Source organism: Nanorana parkeri, unplaced genomic scaffold (assembly GCF_000935625.1).
Source record: "Nanorana parkeri isolate BGI_ZX_2015 unplaced genomic scaffold, ASM93562v1 scaffold269, whole genome shotgun sequence".
Taxonomy (NCBI): domain Eukaryota; kingdom Metazoa; phylum Chordata; class Amphibia; order Anura; family Dicroglossidae; genus Nanorana; species Nanorana parkeri.
In genome coordinates, this window is record NW_017306537.1 from 272,605 (window position 1) to 292,716 (window position 20,112).

General features: G+C 42.1%; 1 protein-coding gene across 4 annotated transcripts in view; it reads right to left on the reverse strand.

The window, feature by feature from the left end:
• SMG6 (SMG6, nonsense mediated mRNA decay factor) overlaps window positions 1–20,112 on the reverse strand; it is a 239,990-nt gene that overhangs the window by 202,760 nt on the left and 17,118 nt on the right. For all 4 annotated transcript variants that reach the window (XM_018557147.1, XM_018557148.1, XM_018557150.1 and 1 more), the window contains exons 8-9: window positions 16,427–16,618; window positions 1,328–1,389 (exon numbers count right to left, since the gene is read on the reverse strand). In XM_018557147.1, coding sequence (XP_018412649.1) covers window positions 1,328–1,389; window positions 16,427–16,618 — 254 coding nt within the window. The remainder of the gene's footprint in view (window positions 1–1,327; window positions 1,390–16,426; window positions 16,619–20,112) is intronic.

Genomic DNA, 20,112 nt, shown 5'->3' on the forward strand with positions numbered 1-20,112 from the left:
GGCCCCCCCCCCCCCCCCCCCCCCCCCCCCCGGAGGGATTCCCCTCTCTTGGTTCCTCCAGCAATCACTGGAGGGACAGAATGGGAAGGGGCCAATCGCAACTGGCTTTGGCTCTAGAGAGGCAGAGCCAGCTGTCAATCAGGCGGCAGGGTGGATCCTGACAATATTGTCAGGATCTTTCCTGGCTGCAGCACGGCTCTGCAAGGTCAGCATATAGTGGGGCAGTAGCCTGCTAGATGCTGACTTTGGGTCACAGGAGTATATTAGTACTTTACTCATGTGACCCAAAAGAAGACTAAAGCAAAAAAACATTTTGCTTTAGTTCTCTTTTCACGTGTCCCCACTCTATATAGAAAGTATTAGTAGCAGTTTCACAATCTATTCTCAAAACGTATGGTCACTTAAAGGGAGACTTGACCCTAATCTGACAAGCATGGATCACAAGCAAGCACAGTATTAGGCCGGAGATAATGTGTAGATTTCCTTGGTTTTAATTTCCGATACCTGAATCGTTCTACTGAGAGACCTCAAAGTTTATTAGTCTGAACCATCACAACATGTAGGGTACAAAAAGGTATCTATGGGAAAACCCCTGACAGCCAGCGATCAAGGGAAGCAGTGTAGAGGGAATGATTGTCCCATTTCAGATCCCCAAAGAGCAGTGACCAAAGGTCAGCTCTTTGCTGGAATAGGAACTGGGTGTGCAAGAAGGAAAGTGCCGAAGGCAAAACGTATAAAGTCCAGATTAATTTTTATTCAGACTCAGGTCCTAAAAAGCTTATGACATAAGAGTCTGACTAGAACTGAATCTGAACTTTACACAATTTCTGCTTTTGGTGCTTACATTTTGCACATGCAGTACCTAGAACGAGAGATCTGGAAGTAGCACTCATGTCACAGAATTTCGTGGGGGCAGTACTTCCAGGTTGTAACTTGTAGGATTGAAGACATGGATTGCAGCGTTATTTTCACACTACACACACCAGTTATCCTTTCTTCACAGACTTGTATGGAATTGCTTTTACAAAGCACTGTCTTGTGCCATAGCCCTTAAAATGGGACAGACAAAAGAACCATGTGCTATGAATTAGATCTGAAATGTTCATGGAAATACTCAAGTCATTTTTAAATAGGGGTGGGGATTTAAGGATCTACAACACAGGATCCCCAGGCCCAGCTGAGAACATCATTCAGTGGGGATGTCAAGGGAGTAGTGAGGGCACTTCACCCACTGCGCCCTCAGCCATAAACACAGCTTGGCTGAGAAGTTCACATTCCAGAGAGATGCATAATGTCGGAAAATAAGAGACAGATCCAGCACACTTACCCAATCCTGGTGAAGAGCTTCCCCTGGGCATGCAGGAAGCTGAGCAGGAAGCGTTTGTTCAGCTGCATTTGAAAGAAAAAAAAAAAAAAAGAAAATGAGAAAAGAGAAACAATAAAACCTTCGACATTCTGGGAAAGGAGTGGAGTCCCGGGTGCTGAAATAACCTGGCCTGGGGATGTGGGGGCGAATGGTTGGAGATGGGAAATGAATGACATGCCCTAGATCTCACACACATGCTGGGATGGGCACATGCCATTCTAAGGAGCAGAGCTCAGACAGAGTCTGAAACAAGCCCTCTGCTGGATGTTTTGTGAATGGAACGTTAGTGACAAATCATTCATAAAGTACATTACCTGCTGGAATACTATTTGGGTTTACAGTAAGGCAGACCAGCTGCTTGTTCTGTTCATGCATAAGTAAAGCAATGAACACACATTAACTATAACATGTCCAGAGGTACTTTCACCTAATACGAGACAAGTTAATCATGGGGAAAAAAAAAAAAAAAAAACCTTGAATTTTATCAGATTTTACACAGATGTCTTTCAAAGAATCATATTTGCATGATCACCTATGACGCATTTGTCATTGTGTGGCTTAATAAAACAAGGCAGGAAAAGAAACTTACATCAGATAAAACGAGATACAACTTATTATAAAAACTGTCTTAAAAGGTATATTTCCACTGACAAGCATATATCAAGTCTTCTAATAACAGACAGAAAAAAGGCAGCAAATCATGCTATATGTAAAGAGCAGGAGTCTTGTTTAGGTGAGTTTTCACTGTACGGACTATAAAAGGAACCACTGTACCCAACTGGAAGTGTTGAACCTTTACTACTCAGAAAAGGCAGGGGTGCCATTCCACTGCAAACAAAGCTGCAAACCACCTCTATCTGACAGGTCTTCCCTGTATCTACCAACTTTTCATAAATTACAATACAAAGGCAAAAAAGGATTTTAAAAATGACAGTACTGCGATTTAGAACACTGTACTAGTAAACCAGTCTATACATTAAAGACCCCCTCCAGCCTGAATGTGGGGATTCGATAGGAGTGTGAAAGGGTAAGAGCCAATATATTTTTTTCTTTCATCCAGTGCTGTATGCATCTTTCTATGCCAGCAACAACAATTTCTCTCATTTCTTTTCTTGGTGTCACCAGATGGAAAATTAAGGAAAATTTCCCTTAGGAGGACTGCACTAAAACACCAAATAATGGCACTTTCCCCTCCCAACTCTAGCCATTTTTGTTAATAAGTAAGGTACTTCAATGCAATTTTTAAAAAGGTTTAAAATCCCATCAAAAAGCAAAAACTAACTAAAGCACAAGGATCCAATGAAATGTTATTGCTGAAAGTAAAACCACTAACATTTTTGTAATTGCTTTGTCACATGACTTTACTGTAATAATCATTTGTGAGATACCGAGTAGCAGTCATCATGTGGACTAGAATTGGCCGGTACTCTAAAGCTTGTGTGCTTTAATAGCCTATCTGGGTAGCAACAGGCTGCAGTGAATGGCTTTCTAACAAACTAGAAATATACTTTAGCCATTATCACCGATCTCAGTGTGCAAAGACTGGATTTCTAAGTAGGATGTTGCAATTATTGTTGATCTAAAGAAGAATGAGGAACCAAAAGGGCAGCACAGGGTGACAGCAGGTGCTGTGTCCAATATACATACAAGTGCAGGCATTTCTTTTTTTTTTTAATGAAGCAACATATACAGACATTATAGAGTATACACACATGCTACATTTAATAAATAATCCTAATTTTGATAGCTTATTTTAAAGCTTCCTGACAAATGTGAACTGTGTCAACCTATAGAACGCAAAAAAAAAAAAATGGATATGAAATCTGGCAAATAATATTTTGTAATGCTTTGTCAGACCTGTGCTAGCAAAGTATTTACAGGAGAAACACAAAGCTATAAAAAACATAAATCAAAATTTGCCAACGCCATGACGCACGCTATGGGGTACCAGAAGCGGACAGCTAGTCCCCAGGCACGCCTGCGTTCTGACACCTGCACAATCCTGAATGTACGCCGACGGCACCAAATAAGGGAAGGATCGCGCGTAGCGGGCCCCAGAAGAAATTGTGTCTTAAGATGAAATTTCAATACTTGAGTTTTGGACGTAAATTTCTGCATCTGCTCTTTCTCAAACCTGAGTCTGTTCTAAGCCTCCAGAATGGAGAATAAAAGTGAGAGAAGCAGCCGAGATGTGAGGATCCCTGGGAATCCAGGATACATCCAGCAGAGAGAGACATAACAGTGAACAGAAGGGAGGGAGGTGCGGGACCAAAATTGGGGACATTCATTTGTATTTTTTTCATGAACATCTGTAGTTAAAGTGACATTAAACCCTCAGATTTTTTTTACATAAACCAATACTGTAATCCATGGTTGTTTCCCTTCTCTTTGCTGCTCTTCCTTTTAAATCTGTATCTCTTCTCATGCTGGGCAGAACTTCTGTTTTGCAGCAGACTGCCTTGTCTCTGAAATGGCTACATGGTGTCTGTGTATAGGTTTGCAACCTGAGCCAGCACTACAGGAAGAGGCCCCGAGCTGAAAAGGGAAGTTCTCCCCAAGCATGAGATGACATGAGGATTTAAAAGGAAGAGCAGCAAAGAGAAGAGAAACAACCATGGATTACAGTAAGGCACACATTACAGTATTGGTTTATGTTAAAAAATCTGAGGGTTTAATGTCACTAAGTAAAAAAAAAAAATAATAATATGCTATCAAAAAGCAGGTAGGAAAAGCAGGCATTCATTCTTTTTTCCTGACTTACAGAGCTTTAGTGTAATCCGAAGAGGTGACATTAAAGTAGATGTAAACCCAATCAACACAAGTTTTACATATTAAAGAGGAACGCTGCCCATACCTTTGAAATGACAAATACTTTAGAAGTATGCGTTTTGTAGAGTGTCATTACTAAATATTTATAGATATTTGCAGACTTTGTATTCTTTCCATGCCTTTTTTTCTTATCCTCCCCATTCTTCCCACAGTGGCTATTTTTACTAAGGGCAGTTTAATCCATTTCCATTTACTTCCTGGAACTCTGCAACATTTGAGTAGGACATGTGACCATGCACATCATCTCCGGTGGAAAATATGCCTTTCCCTGAGATCTCGGGAGATTTGTAGCAACGCACTGTGATGCAACCTTCCCAGGAAGTAAGATGAATTCACAAGAGCATGCAGAGCTGCATGCTGACGTGATTTTAGAGAACAGGGGTAAAAGGTCCACTTAAAGCAATTTCAAAAGTTGTTTTCAATCTCTTAAAATCAGAAGTTTTCATTGTAATTGATGGTGATCCTGCCATAAAGGTCCTTGTTCAGGCATTTCCCGTTATGGGATGACAACGTCTCCCAATCGTGCTTCTGGCACAGTCATTTATCGCCCCTTGAGAAGATCACAAGCAACGCACACACACTGCAAAGGTGTGGTCCATGGTTATATCTATTGGACCCTAGCATAGAGTATGATGCTGCAGCAAATGCATGTACACATGATGTGACTGAAAAAAAGCCGGAGGCGATCAACAGCTCCAGTGCGTCCATGCACCTTTGAGGAGGAGTAGGCTACCTCCAGGTACACCTGCAATTTAAATTTATCGACTGCATTAATATGCTCCAACATGGAGACTCAAAGAGTTAGGATCACACTTCACAGAGGAGCCCTGACGGGGCAGTGTGGCGTTTTGGCCAAAGGTTTGTGCAACTAAAGCCTCTGCTTTTAATGCATACTGTTGACAGGGTGATTTGTTTTGTTGCTGGCTAGCTGGCAAGTGTGCTGGGGATTTTTTTTTCTGGTGGCGGATGATGCTGCAGCAAATGCATGTACACATGAAGTGACTGAAAAAAAGCTGGAGGCGATCAATAGTTCCAACATAAAAAAAAAAAAAATGAAGAAAAAAGTAATTAACGAAAAAAAAAAAACCATGGACGTGGTTTATTAAACACAGTGCTTTAGCAAACTATAAAAGTTACACGGTTAGGGCTTAGACTTACTTTAAAGTGACCGTGTCACAAATACTAAAGTGTGAATCCTTAAAATTCTCCTGCTGCCCAAGTCACCAAATGCTGCTTTGTTGATAAAGAGGTCACATGGAGCAACCAGTACTGTGCGGGGTCACTGGAGGATATAAGCACTCACCTGCCTCCCCCTGCTCTTCTCATGCAATGTGTCTGCTACTTACATGAATAAATGGACTGTATATAGCTTGGGTTAAATACCTAAAAGGCAGATATTTACATAGATTCATACATGTTTTTAATAAATGAAATTATACATCTAAGGGTTAAATGAAGTCTAAAGAAGGCCATACTGCGGTTTGCTGCAAAAACACTAACATTGCAAGTTAAAAAGAATGCATGCTTGCAGTCTAGCAAACAGTGTATTTTCTGGCCCTTTTAACAGGTTCCCCAGTTGATGTGCAGGCATAGTAGCAAAACCTAGAGCTCTCTATGACCTATTGGCTTGATATCTGCTGGCTGTACAGCTCAGAGGCTTTCTACGCCCCCTTAAAAGTATGTCTTCATGCTCCTAAAGCTACATAACGACAAAGCACAACATTGCACAGAGCAATGTGGCTCCTCTCAGTCTTACCTTATGTTCTCCCTGTTCATTTGATTGACAGCTGTAGGATGATAAAAGAGCAGAAGAGAGGGAGGATTAGGCTGGGGATAGAACCAACCTATTACATGACCCATTTTTGGCAAAATAAAAAAGGAAATTTAACCACCTTCTTCACCTCCCACTAAGGCAGTGGTTCTCAACCTTTGTAGGGCCGGGACCCCTTGGTAACATTTGCCAAGTTGTGGTGACCCCCAACCGTAAAATGTAGGGATGCACCAATACTAGTACCTGTGTGGCCTCTCAGGAGGCTAGTGGGACTCAGGCGGCATCCAGTACGGGCTCTGTAGTGCCTAGTTGTGGGCTCTATGGTGATCAAGCACTCACCTTCCCTCACTCCTGCCTGCTCCCCTCTCTGATCCTCTCCGGCCGCTGCAGCGCCACCTAGGAGAACTGACACTGTCACGCTAGGAGGAGGCTGAGGAGCCTCTTACCTAGAGCAGCACGAGGCACGTGGGGACCCCCTCAACTGTGGGTTGCGACCCACTATTGGGTCCCGACCCACAGGTTGAGAACCACTGCACTAAGGGCTCAGGCAAACCAGCGTGTTGGGGCAATGCAGCATGCACACATTGGTGCACTGTGTAGACATTAATTTGGAAAGACACATTACTGACCTCCAAAAACCGCCTACATTACATGCACCCCTGTGCACTTAAAGCAGACCAGTACCCATATGTTTAAAATAACAACAAACACACCTTTAGAACTGTTTAGTAACGGCAATCTACAAACACATACTTCTAGATAATTGCAGGCTTTGTATTCTTTGCATACCTTATTTCTCTTTTCCTCCCCAGTCTTCTGACAGTGGCCATGTTTACGAAGGCTTGGTTCACACTTAGGCGTATTGCATATGCGCATCTGTCGCACGTTTTTTTTACCACGATTCGCGGTAAAAAAATCACGCGACAAACATGCGTTTCCAAGGGCTATTTGGCTGTATCCCAATGGAAACGCTCATCAAAAACGGCCCAAAGTAGTACATGTACCTTTTCAGGCGTGGGCCGTTTTATAGCACGTTAGGGACGGGCTGAAATACGCCAAGGTGTGAACCAGACCCATTGAAAACAATGGGATTTTCATGTTTGAGCGTTTTGTAGAGCGTTCGTCGAGCGTAGAACGCGCTACAAAACGTTCAGGTGTGAACGAGGGCTAAGGTCAGATGACTAGCTCTCCTATTACTTCCTGGATTTCTGGCCCATGTGACTAGACATGTGACCATGCACATAATCTCAGGGGAGGAAAATGCCTTTTACCGAGATGAGATTTCCCAGCAATGCTATGCTGATGACAAGGCAATCACAGTGTGCATTACTTTGGCAATCTGAAGTCATTTGCACTTTCAGTTGCGGAGCATTCACTTCCTGCTTTAAAAGTATTTCAAAATTACAGCATTTTACACCCTACATGTCTGTTATTTTTAATCATCACTGGTATGCACTGGTAAAATTTGAGTGTAAAGGTCTGCTTTAAATGCATGATATGCTTTACGCTGAAAAAAAAAAAAAAAGCAGAAACCTAACATTCATATGTTAAAGGTGGTTACAGCTCATTCATTTTGAATGGGTCAGCAAACACATCGCCCCTTAACGTGCATAAAAACATGCACTGCGGTGCAGTACATCCTAGAGTGAACTGGCCTGAACCCTGAGGTCGTAAATAGAACACTCTGCAAGATGGTATGTGGAGAATATAAAATATAGAAAGAGCAAAAGCAAATGCACAGGTGCAAGTTTACACACATGCACTATTTTTAACCTGCAATTATAAAGTGTTTGCTGTCAGGAATGGACGGACTGAAATGCAATTATTTTGGCAGGTAAAACAGCTCCCTTACATGTTATTCATCCGGGTATTTAGCAGTTTGCCTGGCGTTCAGCTTTAACAGCAGTTGAGATAAGATATTGGCCACATTAGGAGTGCACTGGTTTTCCCAAGTCATTCATCTTATGGATTTGCCAAGTAAAGTAAGTAATGCACAACCACTGTGTAGCACTGCAGAAAGCAGAGCCGGTGTATGCAAGAAGCAGATATGACCAAACCAGCAGTTCTACGTGCACAGATGTACAGATTATACATTTCCTTTTAAATAAACCCAATATGTTTATACTTCCAACATAATTTAAATGTTCTTTTTTTCATCATTACAGGGATCCATTGGCATAACTTTCCATGCTGCACAAAGCTGGGCTATGTCCAGCTAATGGTTGACCCTCATTAATGGCGTGCATAAAAGTATTGCTGTCAACAGCATTTACAAAAATAATAAACCTCAACTGTCACTTCCCGTCTACTGCATGGCCACAGAGCAGACAGCACAGCCACATTGATTTTAAGGGTGACAGCATCCCCAAAGCCCTGTAAGGTATTCTTTCACCATGCTGGGAGCCATAAATGTCTGTATAAAAATAAAAAAAAGAAGAAGTTCGACATCTGTATGTACAAGGATATATTTCATTTAGTAATGACCTCAGACTTACTTTGACTTTTTATTTATACCACTATGATTCCAGATCTACAATTTTCTGATATTGGCATGGTTGGTTTGTATATTTCCCTGTATGGTCTGCTTCTCTTGAGGGACTGCTGTTATCTGCACTGTGCTGGACCAGAAGCTAAAATTAAAAATTGTTGTGGTCTCTTGCAGTCATTACTGTACATATAGTGCACGCTCTCTCTCCCTTAGGTTTAGTAAATCGTGACTTTGGGCCTAAAAGTAAACCCATCACAGACCTGCACAATTACAGCTATACAGAAGGTCTTCAGTGAAAACTGTACATTAGGACTATCATTGACCGTCCTGTAAGAACCAAGCTTGGTCTTAACTTTCTGCCACCCTGGGAAGTCAATCATCATATATTAAAGTCCAACACCAGGCAAAATTTTTTCTTTAAGTTTTCTAAATAGGGAAAGTGTTAAAAACCGTTATAGTCACACTCCAATATTTCGTTGGACCACCTTCAGCTTTGATTACGGCATGCATTCACCGTGACATTATTTCAATAAGCTTTATGCAATGTCACAACATTTATTTCTGTCCAGAGTTGCAATAATTTTTCACCAAGATCTTGTAGTGATGATGGGAGAGTCAGACCACTGCGTAAAGTCTTCTCCAGCACATCCCAAAGATTCTCAATGAGGCTAAGGTCTGGACTCTGTGGTGTCCAATCAATGTGTGAAAACGAGGTCTCCTGCTCCCTGAACCCCTCTTTCCCAATTTGAGCACGATTAATCCTGGCAATGTCATCTTAGAATATGCCCGTGCCATCAGGGAAGAAAAAATCCTTTGATGGAAATGCCTGGTCATGGAGTATATTCACATAGACAGCTGACCATTTTTTGGGACATAATGTTGCTGAACCTAGACCTGACCAACTGAAGCACCCCAGATCATAACACTGGCCAAAAATCCAGGTGGTGACTTTTTTTTTTTTTTGGGACAGGCAGTGTATATGTGGTATTTGTCCCTATTGGAGAAATTCTTGTGCAGACAGGAAGCAGCGAGACATCTCTCTAGTGGGACACACACCAGAAAATATGTTTTCAGTAAATTGGGGAAGGAGAAAGCAACTCTTTCAGGTTATTATGGCCAGCCTCTTCCTGTCCCAGTGAGAACTGCTTCACTCACCCTGTAAAGGCAGGATAAGAAATTAGGTGAAGTCTTCCGTAAAGGGTCAGGGGCAGCAATAAAAAAACTTGTCAGAAATATTACAAGTCAAACTGAAATTCCCCCCCAAAGTTAATTAAAGTACTTACCTTAAATGATGTCTCTTAATCCAATCTTTTTTCCTGATGTTTTCATCTGTCCCTCCAGCGCTGCTGCGGGTCTCCGATCCAGCGCCGACTCCTGTCCTTGCTGGTACTTCTTTCCCACGGTTTCTGCATGCGGGTGCACGCGTCCATATACTTACCTTGTGTCTCTCCTCGTCTCCCGGCCGAAAAGACGAACTGCGCATGCGCCCGCCCCAAGATGCTTTGTGGCCGGCCGAAAATTTTCAGACGGGAGCGCGCGGAGAAGACTCAGGTAAGTTTAAACCGCTTTTAAAGCGTTTTGTTTTTAGGTTTTTTCTTTTACTTTTTGCATACATCTACTGCTCGCTAGCAGTAGCAATATGCAAAACAAATGGAGGGTTCAATAACCCTTTAAAAGCACATCTAAATCCAAAAACGTTACAGGTTACCAGTCCTTAGATGTGGTGGCTGCATTAGTTTTATTTTTTTCCGGAAAATAACGCTTCCTGTCCATTCGTGTTTACACTCATTACTCCATCCGTCCTGGTGCGATTACATGCCAACAGCTGCGTACAGTGTCAGTCTGTCTTTGATTTGTACAGGCTTCCTGCTGATGGCAAACACCAGGCTGTACCGGTCACAGAAATACACTGGTGTAGGTGATGTGTGGCCCCTGACGGTCAAGTGAGCGAGACCCAACACACACTTTTTTGGTCATGGATTACAAAAAGTGAGTGGAACAACAGTCAAGCATACAGATATACTATAAGGCAGATGCACAATACAGGAGCTTTTATACATTTACTATTCATTTGGGCCTGATGGGAAAGAAATAAAAAATTGCTCAATGAAAATTGACATACATTGTTTCAGTTGATCTATCTGTACCTGCTCCTATTACTACTCTTGAAGACATCAGTTCAGGGACGAAAAACACAACTTGACAGGAGGATATACTAAAGAGGAAAGGCTCTTTAAGGATATATTAAATATTTATTTAAAAGACATTAAATGTAAATACATCAAGTGCCACGCAAGCTTTAAAACTCCACCTAATATAACGCAGGATTTATTCTCTGTAGTGCTCAAACCATGCAGGGCTTTAAAAAGGATCACAGATTCTCAATTACAATTAAGGTCTGATCACCAGCAGCATCTTCTTTTACTGAGGGTACACGTTATTGGAATTTTGTAGGTTGACAACAAATAAAAACAAATACTTACTGAACACCGACATTCATTCTAAATGAAGTATGACAAGCCTAGTTTTTAATATTCAAAGTAAACAAGTCATTGTTTGGATAGCTGGCTGAGGGCCTGCAACCTCCAATGACCACCTAAACTGTGTACAGTATAGAAATGTCAGTTATTAGGGATGCACTGAAATTTCCACCGCCAGAAAAAAATGGTCCTATGGGCAAAATGCCGATAGTACCAAAACAGCTGAAAAAGCGTTCCCTCGTTTCTCTCCTCCCCGCTGGGCGCTGGTCTGTGTCCCCTCTGCTCTCCCCTTCCTGTAGGGGACACAGAGCCGATCCAAATGCAGCGCCAAGCAGGGAGGAGAGAAGCTGTAAAGAGGCCAAGAAGGGCAGTGGCAGGTGGAGCAGTCAGAAATTAAGAGCGGAGCACAAACACTCAGAAATACGTGTTGATCGTTGTGTTTGTAAATAACTGACATGGTATGCTTACTGTATCCCCAGTTATGAATGAACAGGAAGTGCTCTACATCACTTCCTGTTCATTTACGATTGTGGACATAGTAACTGATACCATCGCCTCAGTTTAGGAATTGACAGGAGCACTCAGTATAGAGGCTTCCTGTTCATTCATAACAAATCTGCTGCAGAAAAAGATTTAGGCCTCAGTGTCCTCAATCTTTTTCTATTGTAAAAAGGGAAATGTCAGGGGTATGTTTAGACCCCTGATATTTCCCCAAAGCCTCGAACAGTAAATCAAAAACAAACAAAAAAACCTAATGCATGCAAATTTTGATTCTGGTTTAAAAATCTCATTATCAGTGATATTATACAGTATACATATTTTTCTATACCATAGAGGGGGCATGATATGACAGTTCTCACTTCTAGTAAATAAAAACAAAACAAAAAAAAGAAAGGGGGGGGGGGGGGGGGAGAAGGGTGTGAGAAATATTCTAGGGTAAGCTGCATACAATTCCATTAAAGTATATTTGAAAACAATGGTGCCGTTTTGAATGGAGCGAAGGGAGCGAAGGAATAGAATAGACCTCTGTCAGATTTGTATTGCGCTCTGTGTGTCCACTGGGGAGATTCATTTACTTCATTTATCATGGGGACCATTATCAAGCAATTTGAAAACCCAACGTTTTGAGTAGTCATTGGAACAGGAATAGAGAGATCAGTGGGGACAGCTGTTCCAGTGACAACTGTCTAAGAGGAGATTTACCTCACTTGGAGAAATACCTTCCTGCTGTTTCATAGGGACAGGAAATGGAGGGAAGTCTCCTCAAAGGATACAGACAGCAAAAAATAAATAGAATGAGGTTTAACCCCTTTTTACTCTATCCCAAACTAAAAAAAGAAAAAAAATTGGAAGTAACAATGAAGCTAAAAAGAAAAAAAAAAGAAAAAATTGCCGACCAGCAGAATTTCTGACAGAAAAGACTGTAGAACTCTCTGCTGCCATAAAAAAAAGCCTCAAGGATAAGCAAAATAATAGTCCACAAAATTGTACAATGTTACTGCCCATGTATGCACAGTAATGGCTGCATGATAGCATAATACCTGAAAAATAGCTGCCAGACAGATAGAGTGCAGCTCACACATAAATGGCACATTCATTTTACCAAACTATATCTAAACAAATAAACATGGAAAAATAGTCCCAAGCAGCTACATTTATGCAAATTTTTCAGAGCAGCAAAAATTATCTTTTACAGTTATCAAAATGTGGTCTATTCCTTGTAAATGTGACAAACTACATGCTAAATATCATGAGATCCCAGACTTAACTCGCCCTCAAATGTTTCCAGCAACACACATGACACAGTAGACAAATACTCCCTCGCATGACGGCACTGAACGTTAATACCACCTTACAAGTGGGACTTTGTAAAAAAAATGCAAAAGTCAAGTGCGTGTGTTCTGTATACCTTGTGACTGTTTAGAATATAGTCAGCCTAGATTATCTGTGCTTTGATCGGTTCAACAGCTATGCTATGGTTAGGTCAGAGGCAAAAAGGAGCAGTTCACATTAAGGTCAATGTGTAGGGGGACAGACATGGCATGGTGGCTGAGGAGGAAGTGGGTATGCACTGGTGAGTCACATCAAGCAGTACGCATGGTGGAAGTCACGTTGCAGCTCCTGAGACGCTGGGAAAGTGGTTTTCGTGTTTAACCAAGTTCAGTGCAACATGGCACCTTACTTCCTCCACTCGGCAGTTCCTTTAAAAGCAAACCAGTACACACGCAAAGGGTTTCTAATGGTCTGGCAATTATCCACAACTCGATTTGCAAGACACACTATTAAACCAAAGCTATATGCAAACTACATACCAATAAATCATATTTAGATTTAGCTATACTTTTACATGGCAGAGAAAGAAAGTGCTGAATGAGATAAGAGAATGTACATCCTTATAACATCCAGAGAACTGTGTTTTGACTGCGATATAATAACTGAGCCACAGGATTTTAAAAGAGAGAAATGGCGCCATCTAGGGGCCAAATTACAAGAATTTCACAAACGGGAAAAGGACGGTGGCTCATTAGAAATGCCAGTCATAGGTGAATGAGCAAGCAGCCTCTCGTCTGTCTAATTCACACACATGCAGTATTGCTGTAAAAAGAGAAGCACATTAGTGTGTGTGTGTGTGTGTGTGTGTGTGTGTGTGTGTGTAAAACGTGGAATTGTTCAAGAAACATTTGTATGATTGTTTTAAGGGACCGTAATATACAGGGGTACGGGTACTCCTAGAACGAGATCCTAATAGGTTGGACTTGATGGACTAATGTCTTTATTCAACCTCAAATACTATGTAACTATGTAATTGCTTTATAACATTCTTTAGACACTAGTGTATATCTGTGCGTGTGTATATTTTTTTTTACACACAAATTATTTTTTGACAGAGGTTAAAACATTGCCCTTGCACAAAATATATTCACCTACATATTAGGCAACCAAGTGGTGAACTGTAAATAATAAAAAAAAAAAAGAAAAATTGAAAATGCAGGAAACAAAGGATGGCTACATATATTCTTAGACGTCTTCTACACTGCAAAAACCAAAGGGCACTCTATTCAGCAAATAACCTCAATACACACTATGACTTAAGCTGCCCATACACTACCTTTACTTAGTTCAACCTGCAAGCTGAACAAAGCAAATATAAGAGTCCTCCATCAACGCTTATAAGCGCTGATCGAGGAATCTCCCGCTGTTTTCATTGTATTCCGACGGTGGCCGTAGCACATGTACAATTGGAAAAAAATATAATAGTGGATATTATAATTATAAAAAATTATATACTGCCGAATTAATATATAAATTGGAAATCAAGTTATAGGTGACCACAGTACCACAGGAGATTTTCCAATTGTTAGAAACACCTCCAGGCTCCTAAATTCTAAATACAGAAAAAAAAAAAAAATTCACACAATAATGAAGATCTGCAATAATGAACACATCATTAAAATGGGTTTGGTAAATGCAAGCAGTGCAAGTACTTTAATTTGGTGTTCTGGTAGTAGCCTATTACAGTCCCCTATATAGCAGAGCTGCAGTGTGTGAGGAAGAAGCAGTACAAGGAACTAATCAGTTCACATGCTGATATGAAGAGAAAACAGAATGAGGAGCCCAATAATGTGATGCTTCTCCTTTAACTGACGGTAACAGGCTGGGAAGAGTTCAGAGAAGGTGGCTTGAATGATTCTGGCATTTCATTTCTCCTGTGCATTGCAAGTCTAGTCCCCGACAGATCACCTTTGGGATTTCACAGAGCCCAGCTCAGCTTAAATTAGTGACATGCATTCCGGATGCATGAACACAAAAACGTGTGCAAAGTCTTAGTTTTTTTTTTTACTCAGGTTGTGGATACTTTCTAAAGAAAACAAGTGTCCTTTTTTTATACAGTATCACTGTGTGGAAGTAGTGGTCTCTCTCTGCAGAGATCCAACAATCTCACTCTGAGTGAGAGCAAGAGCTATCCAATCAGCATTGAGTAAACTCTTTAGTGACTGTAGAGCTATAGGTCTGACTCGACAGACCCTACTCTTCTTTGCCCTCAGTTTGCTTTACTGACTTATCTTATTCAGTATTTATCAAACCATCATCATGTTCCTTACAGCCATATTTGATATCACTCTCCCCATCTCATCAGGCTTAGCAAGATTGTATTATTTAAACTGTATCTAGACCCAAAAACAAAATGTTTGCAGCTTACCAGCCCTCAGATGTGGTGACTGCATTAGTTTGATTTTTCAGGCTAAGAACATTTTCAGCAAGTACAGAAATTGCCTGCTGACCTTGCCAGAAATGCAGTGTCCTTAATATGCAACTTTTAAGTGCTGAAGTTAAAATTTTCCTTTGCTTACTTATCCATATTCTCCAAAAACACTGAAATAGCATTTACCATTGAAAGCCTTTATTTGCTGTTAGAATGTATTTTATGTTGTGAAGTAAATCACCAGCCTAAAGCCACTAGCCCACCCCCTGAGCAATTTCTACTCACCTTCCCCGATTCTATTCTTCCAGGAGTCAAAACCATGGCAGAGCCTGCACAGGATAATGTCAATCCCCCGCCCCATGTGACAGTGTTCAGTTGGGACTGGCCACTCCCACCTAACACTGCATACTGGGTCACATGCTTCCAACATACCCAGCAGTACAAGGTATTTGTGTTGGTTCCAATGGAGAGGTGATTACTTTAGGGCAAAGTAAAGACACATTTACTTTGCCCTAAATGGCCAAAGTGACAGATTCTCCTTAAGGGTTAGTTCACACCATAAGCAGTGCGTTCCGGTCCGATTTTGGCCAGAGCGCACTGCCTCGCATTACGGCCGGCTCACTTTTTTGCCGGACTGGAGGGGGCATGTTGGGGGGCCATTGGAGTGGCACTGAAGGCACCCCCTCCGGCCGCAATGCGATCGCCCGCACGGGATCGCAAGGCACACTGTGCCTGTAGTGCGGTCCGGTGCAATCAAAACGCTGCAAGCACTATTTTGATTGCACCGCAGGCACAATGTGCCTTGCGATCCCGTGCGGTCGATCGCATCGCGGCCAGAGGGCGTGGCTACGGTGCCATTTACTTCAATGGCCCGCCACGCCTCCTCCTGCCCGGCAAAAAAGTGAGCCAGCTGCAATGCGAGGCAGTGCGTTCTGGCCAGAATCGGACCGGAACGCACTGCTTATCGTGTGAACTAACCCTTAGTGATGACATCCAGTTGAAGCTTTGGGATTTAACTCTTACATACAAAATAATACTGACAGCTGATCTGCGAAATAAAACCTAAACTTTTAACTGTACTGTAAAATGAGCAAATAAAAGCATGGTAAAAGGCTCTTGCATGAAAATACCAAACACATGCCGTTATAGCAAAAGGAACCTACTGACTTCACTGCTCTGATGAATGGCTTTTAATAGGAAGTGGCAACGTAACAAAAACGGCTTTCAAATATTATTAAGCATTGACAACATAACAAAACTATTACCCAAACCAGAAAAGAAGACTTACATCACTTGGGCTGATATTGTCCATGCCATCAGATTTCTGACCGTCCTTGCTCTGGCATCTTGATGTAGTTGGATGGATCCATACCTCCACTCGAGTGGTATCCTCTGTAGTGTGCCAGAAAGTGGTAGTTGGTGCTTGATGCTTGGATCCTGCATCCGCATCTTTCTGTTGCTTTTGTTCCATCTGTTCAGCCTAAAGTGCAACAGGAACAGTGGACCAATTATCAATACAAGGATGTAGCAAACTTCAAGCAGGTTCATACTAACAAATTCACATCCTGAAAGCTCCAGAGCCTTGAGTTATTATTTCAGACTGCATTTTGACCACTTCAAAAGTACTACATGGGGCAATATTATAGACATTTCATATTTTTTTTTCAGTAATTCAACAGAATTCCTCTTTGTCAAACCATTTTCTCAGGAAAAAAAAAAGACGAAGAAGAAGCTTGACAATCAAGGCAACTTTATTCACAAAACGGACACACACTTCCTGGAGAGGCGACTCATATATATTCCCTTTCTAGGGAGGGTTAGTTCCAATCGCCATACCACCATATATATATAGCACTAGCAGGTGGTATGGCGATTGGAACTAACCCTCCCTAGAAAGGGAATAGGTGCTTTTTGATCCTGATTCAGAAAGGTCTCTGCAGAAGGTGAGCATTCTACCACAGAGTGATAACACTGGAGCACGATCTGATGGATTGTAATATAAGGAAAAGACTGGGAGGGGAATTTATCAAAACTAGAGCAGACAAAGTCTGGAGCAGTCGTGCACAGCAACCAATCAGCTTCTTTCTTTCATTTTAAAATATCTTAACTGAACAAACTGGAGAGAGAACCTGATTATAGAGCCAAAAGGAAATCTCGCCGCTCCTCATTTTGTAACAATCCAGTACCAAGAGCATGATCATAAGCGGCGGTTAAGACCGGTTTCCCTCCCTGGGCTCCAAAAAAAAAAAAGACTTTACAGCGAGTACAAATATTCAATTTCTTTCACGTCTATTGAGACACAAAAGCAGTTCAACTTGAGGGTGGGCAAAAAAAACAAAACACCACGCTTACAAACCAACTGAGAACAGCAGAACTGAGAACTGATTACAGCTCAAAGAACCGTCATGAGGACATTGTGCCCAAACCTGGTATCAGCTAAGTCCTGCACTGCCACCTGGTAGAAACTGTAAAATGTGTAAATAGTAGCACCCAAAAAGCCTAAGAGGAATTCAGAAATCTAGTAGAGTGTGCCTTGTCAGTAAAAGGAAGAAACCTAATCCTTATCTTGAGACTATAAGCTTATATAAAGTGTGTCTGAGCCACCACAGAATGGTGAAATGAGAAGCTGGTTCACCTTTACAGGGAGCATCAGGAAATGACAAAGAGAGTCAGTCTTTCTGAAGAAAGCAGTGTCCGGGAGCCTCACAGCCTAAAACAACATCCAGACAATGGAGGGAGATCTCAGATGTCCTGAAAAGCCTAACCACCACATTTTCCTTGTGCAAGAACAGAAAGGGTTCTTTATAGGTAGTCCTCCAGTTCAGACCCTTGCCTCACAGAGGAGATGGATAAAAGGTCCACCACCTTATGGGTAAGAGTGGAAAGAGAACTATCCATGATAGATTCAAAGGGCAATTTTTAAAGCGTCAAGAAACAGATTTAGAACCCCCAACCACAGGGGAGAGAACAGCACACCCTGAAGAAAGATCTTGTTTAACCGCTTCAAGACCAGGTGTTTACACCCCCTTCCTGTCCAGGCCATTTTTTAGTGTTCAGCGCTGCGGTACTTTGACTGACATTTTTTCCTTCATGCAACGCTGTACTGAAATTAATTTTATACCATTTTTTGGGGACAGATAGAGCTTTCTTTTGGTGGTATTTAATCACCACTGCGGGTTTAATTTTTTACTATATTCAGGAGAAATTACTGAAAATTTTGAAGAAAAAAGTTTTTTTTTACATTATGTCATTATGTCAACAACTAATATTACCAACTTTTTTGGTAAAATATAAAAGTCGGGGTCAAGTCGGGTAAATAGACACCAAACATGTCAAGCTTAAAAACTGCAAAAAACTAGCATACCCAAAATTGGCCATAGGCGACGCTTTAAAAGCTTTTACCGCTCATCAGTTTAGTGTTATCAGTGATTGATAGCCCTAAAATTATTGCTCTCGTTCCGGTGTTCGCGGCGATATGTAACATGTGCGGCGTAATGGGCGCAATCGTCGTTTTCGCAGGTATGCGCATCTGACGCATGTTTACATGCGTGTATGTAGGGGTGGGGACTTTTTAAAAAAAAATAGTTTTTTTAATTCTTTGTGTAACTTTAAAAAAAATTTGCGGGGAAACTTTACATTTTTTTACTATTTTTTCTGTTTCACTTAACTTTATTGCCATCACAGAGGGGGCTGAGAAACCCTCTTATGTGATAGCAAAAGAGGTGACAGGTCCTCTTTATAGATACATCAGGGGTCTCCAAGACCCCTAATGTCACCTAGGACCCCCCTGAAGAAGCTGATGAAGCAGAGATCTGCTTCATCAGCTTCTCTCCAGCATCTGAAGCTGGAGAGTGACACGAGAATGCGGAAGTGATGTAATATACACCACTTCCGCATTCTGACAGCGGAGAGGGGACCGGAGGGAGCTCGTGTACCTATCTAGAGGCAGAGCCAGCTGTACCTGCCCCCTCCCCCATCCGTTCCGCCAGTCAGCGCTAGAGGATCGGAGTATGGAGGGGGGAATCCAGCCTGTATCCTAATGGATACGCGCGGAAATACGCCCCAAAGAAGCTCCTGTACTTCTTTGGGCGTAGGGCGTTTTTCAGCACGTTCCGACACGCTGAAATACGCCCAAGTGAGAACCATGCCCATAGGAAATAATGGGATTTCACTTGCAGGGCGTTTTACAGCGTGTCGATCAGCGCTGTAAACGCCCAGGTGTGAACCCGGCCTTAATGGCTCTAAAATGATTGCTCTCACTCAGTTTGCGGCGATATGCAACATGTGCGGCACGTAGGTGCACCTGACGCAATGATTGCGCTCACTCAGTTTGCGGCGATATGCAACATGTGCGGCACGTAGGTGCACCTGACGCATATATGCGTGTGTATGTGGGGGGCGCGGACTTAAAAAAAATGTTTAAGAAAATAAATGTTATGCTTCTTTATTTTTTTATCAATCTTTCATTTTGGTATAATTTTTTTTTTACATACAACTAAATTGCTATTACATGGGGGGCTAAGAAGCCCCCTATGGGATAGCCAATTTACATGACAGGTCCTCTTTATGGAGACATCAGGGGTCTCCAAGACCCCTGTCACTTAGGGACCTCCAGAGAAGCTGATGAAGCAGAGATCAGCTTCATCAGCTTCTCTAGCTGGAGAGTGACACTGAATGCAGGAAGTGATGTAATTTACATCACTTGCTGCATTCGGGGACTGAGAGGAGATCAAAAGGGAGTTCGTGTACTGAACTCCCTTTGATCTCCTGTCACAGAGCCGTGCCGGTCCCGGCCGCATCGGGCACAGCGTATCTCGGGACCGGCAACGGCAGTGACAGCTTCTGATACAAGTGATCGGGCGTCCATAGAGACGCTCGATCGCTTGACTGTAAAGCTCCCGGCCGGCCGTGTAATTACAACGGCCGGCCCGGAAGCTGCTCGTCGGGCTCCACTGTCTGCTCGTCACAGACGAG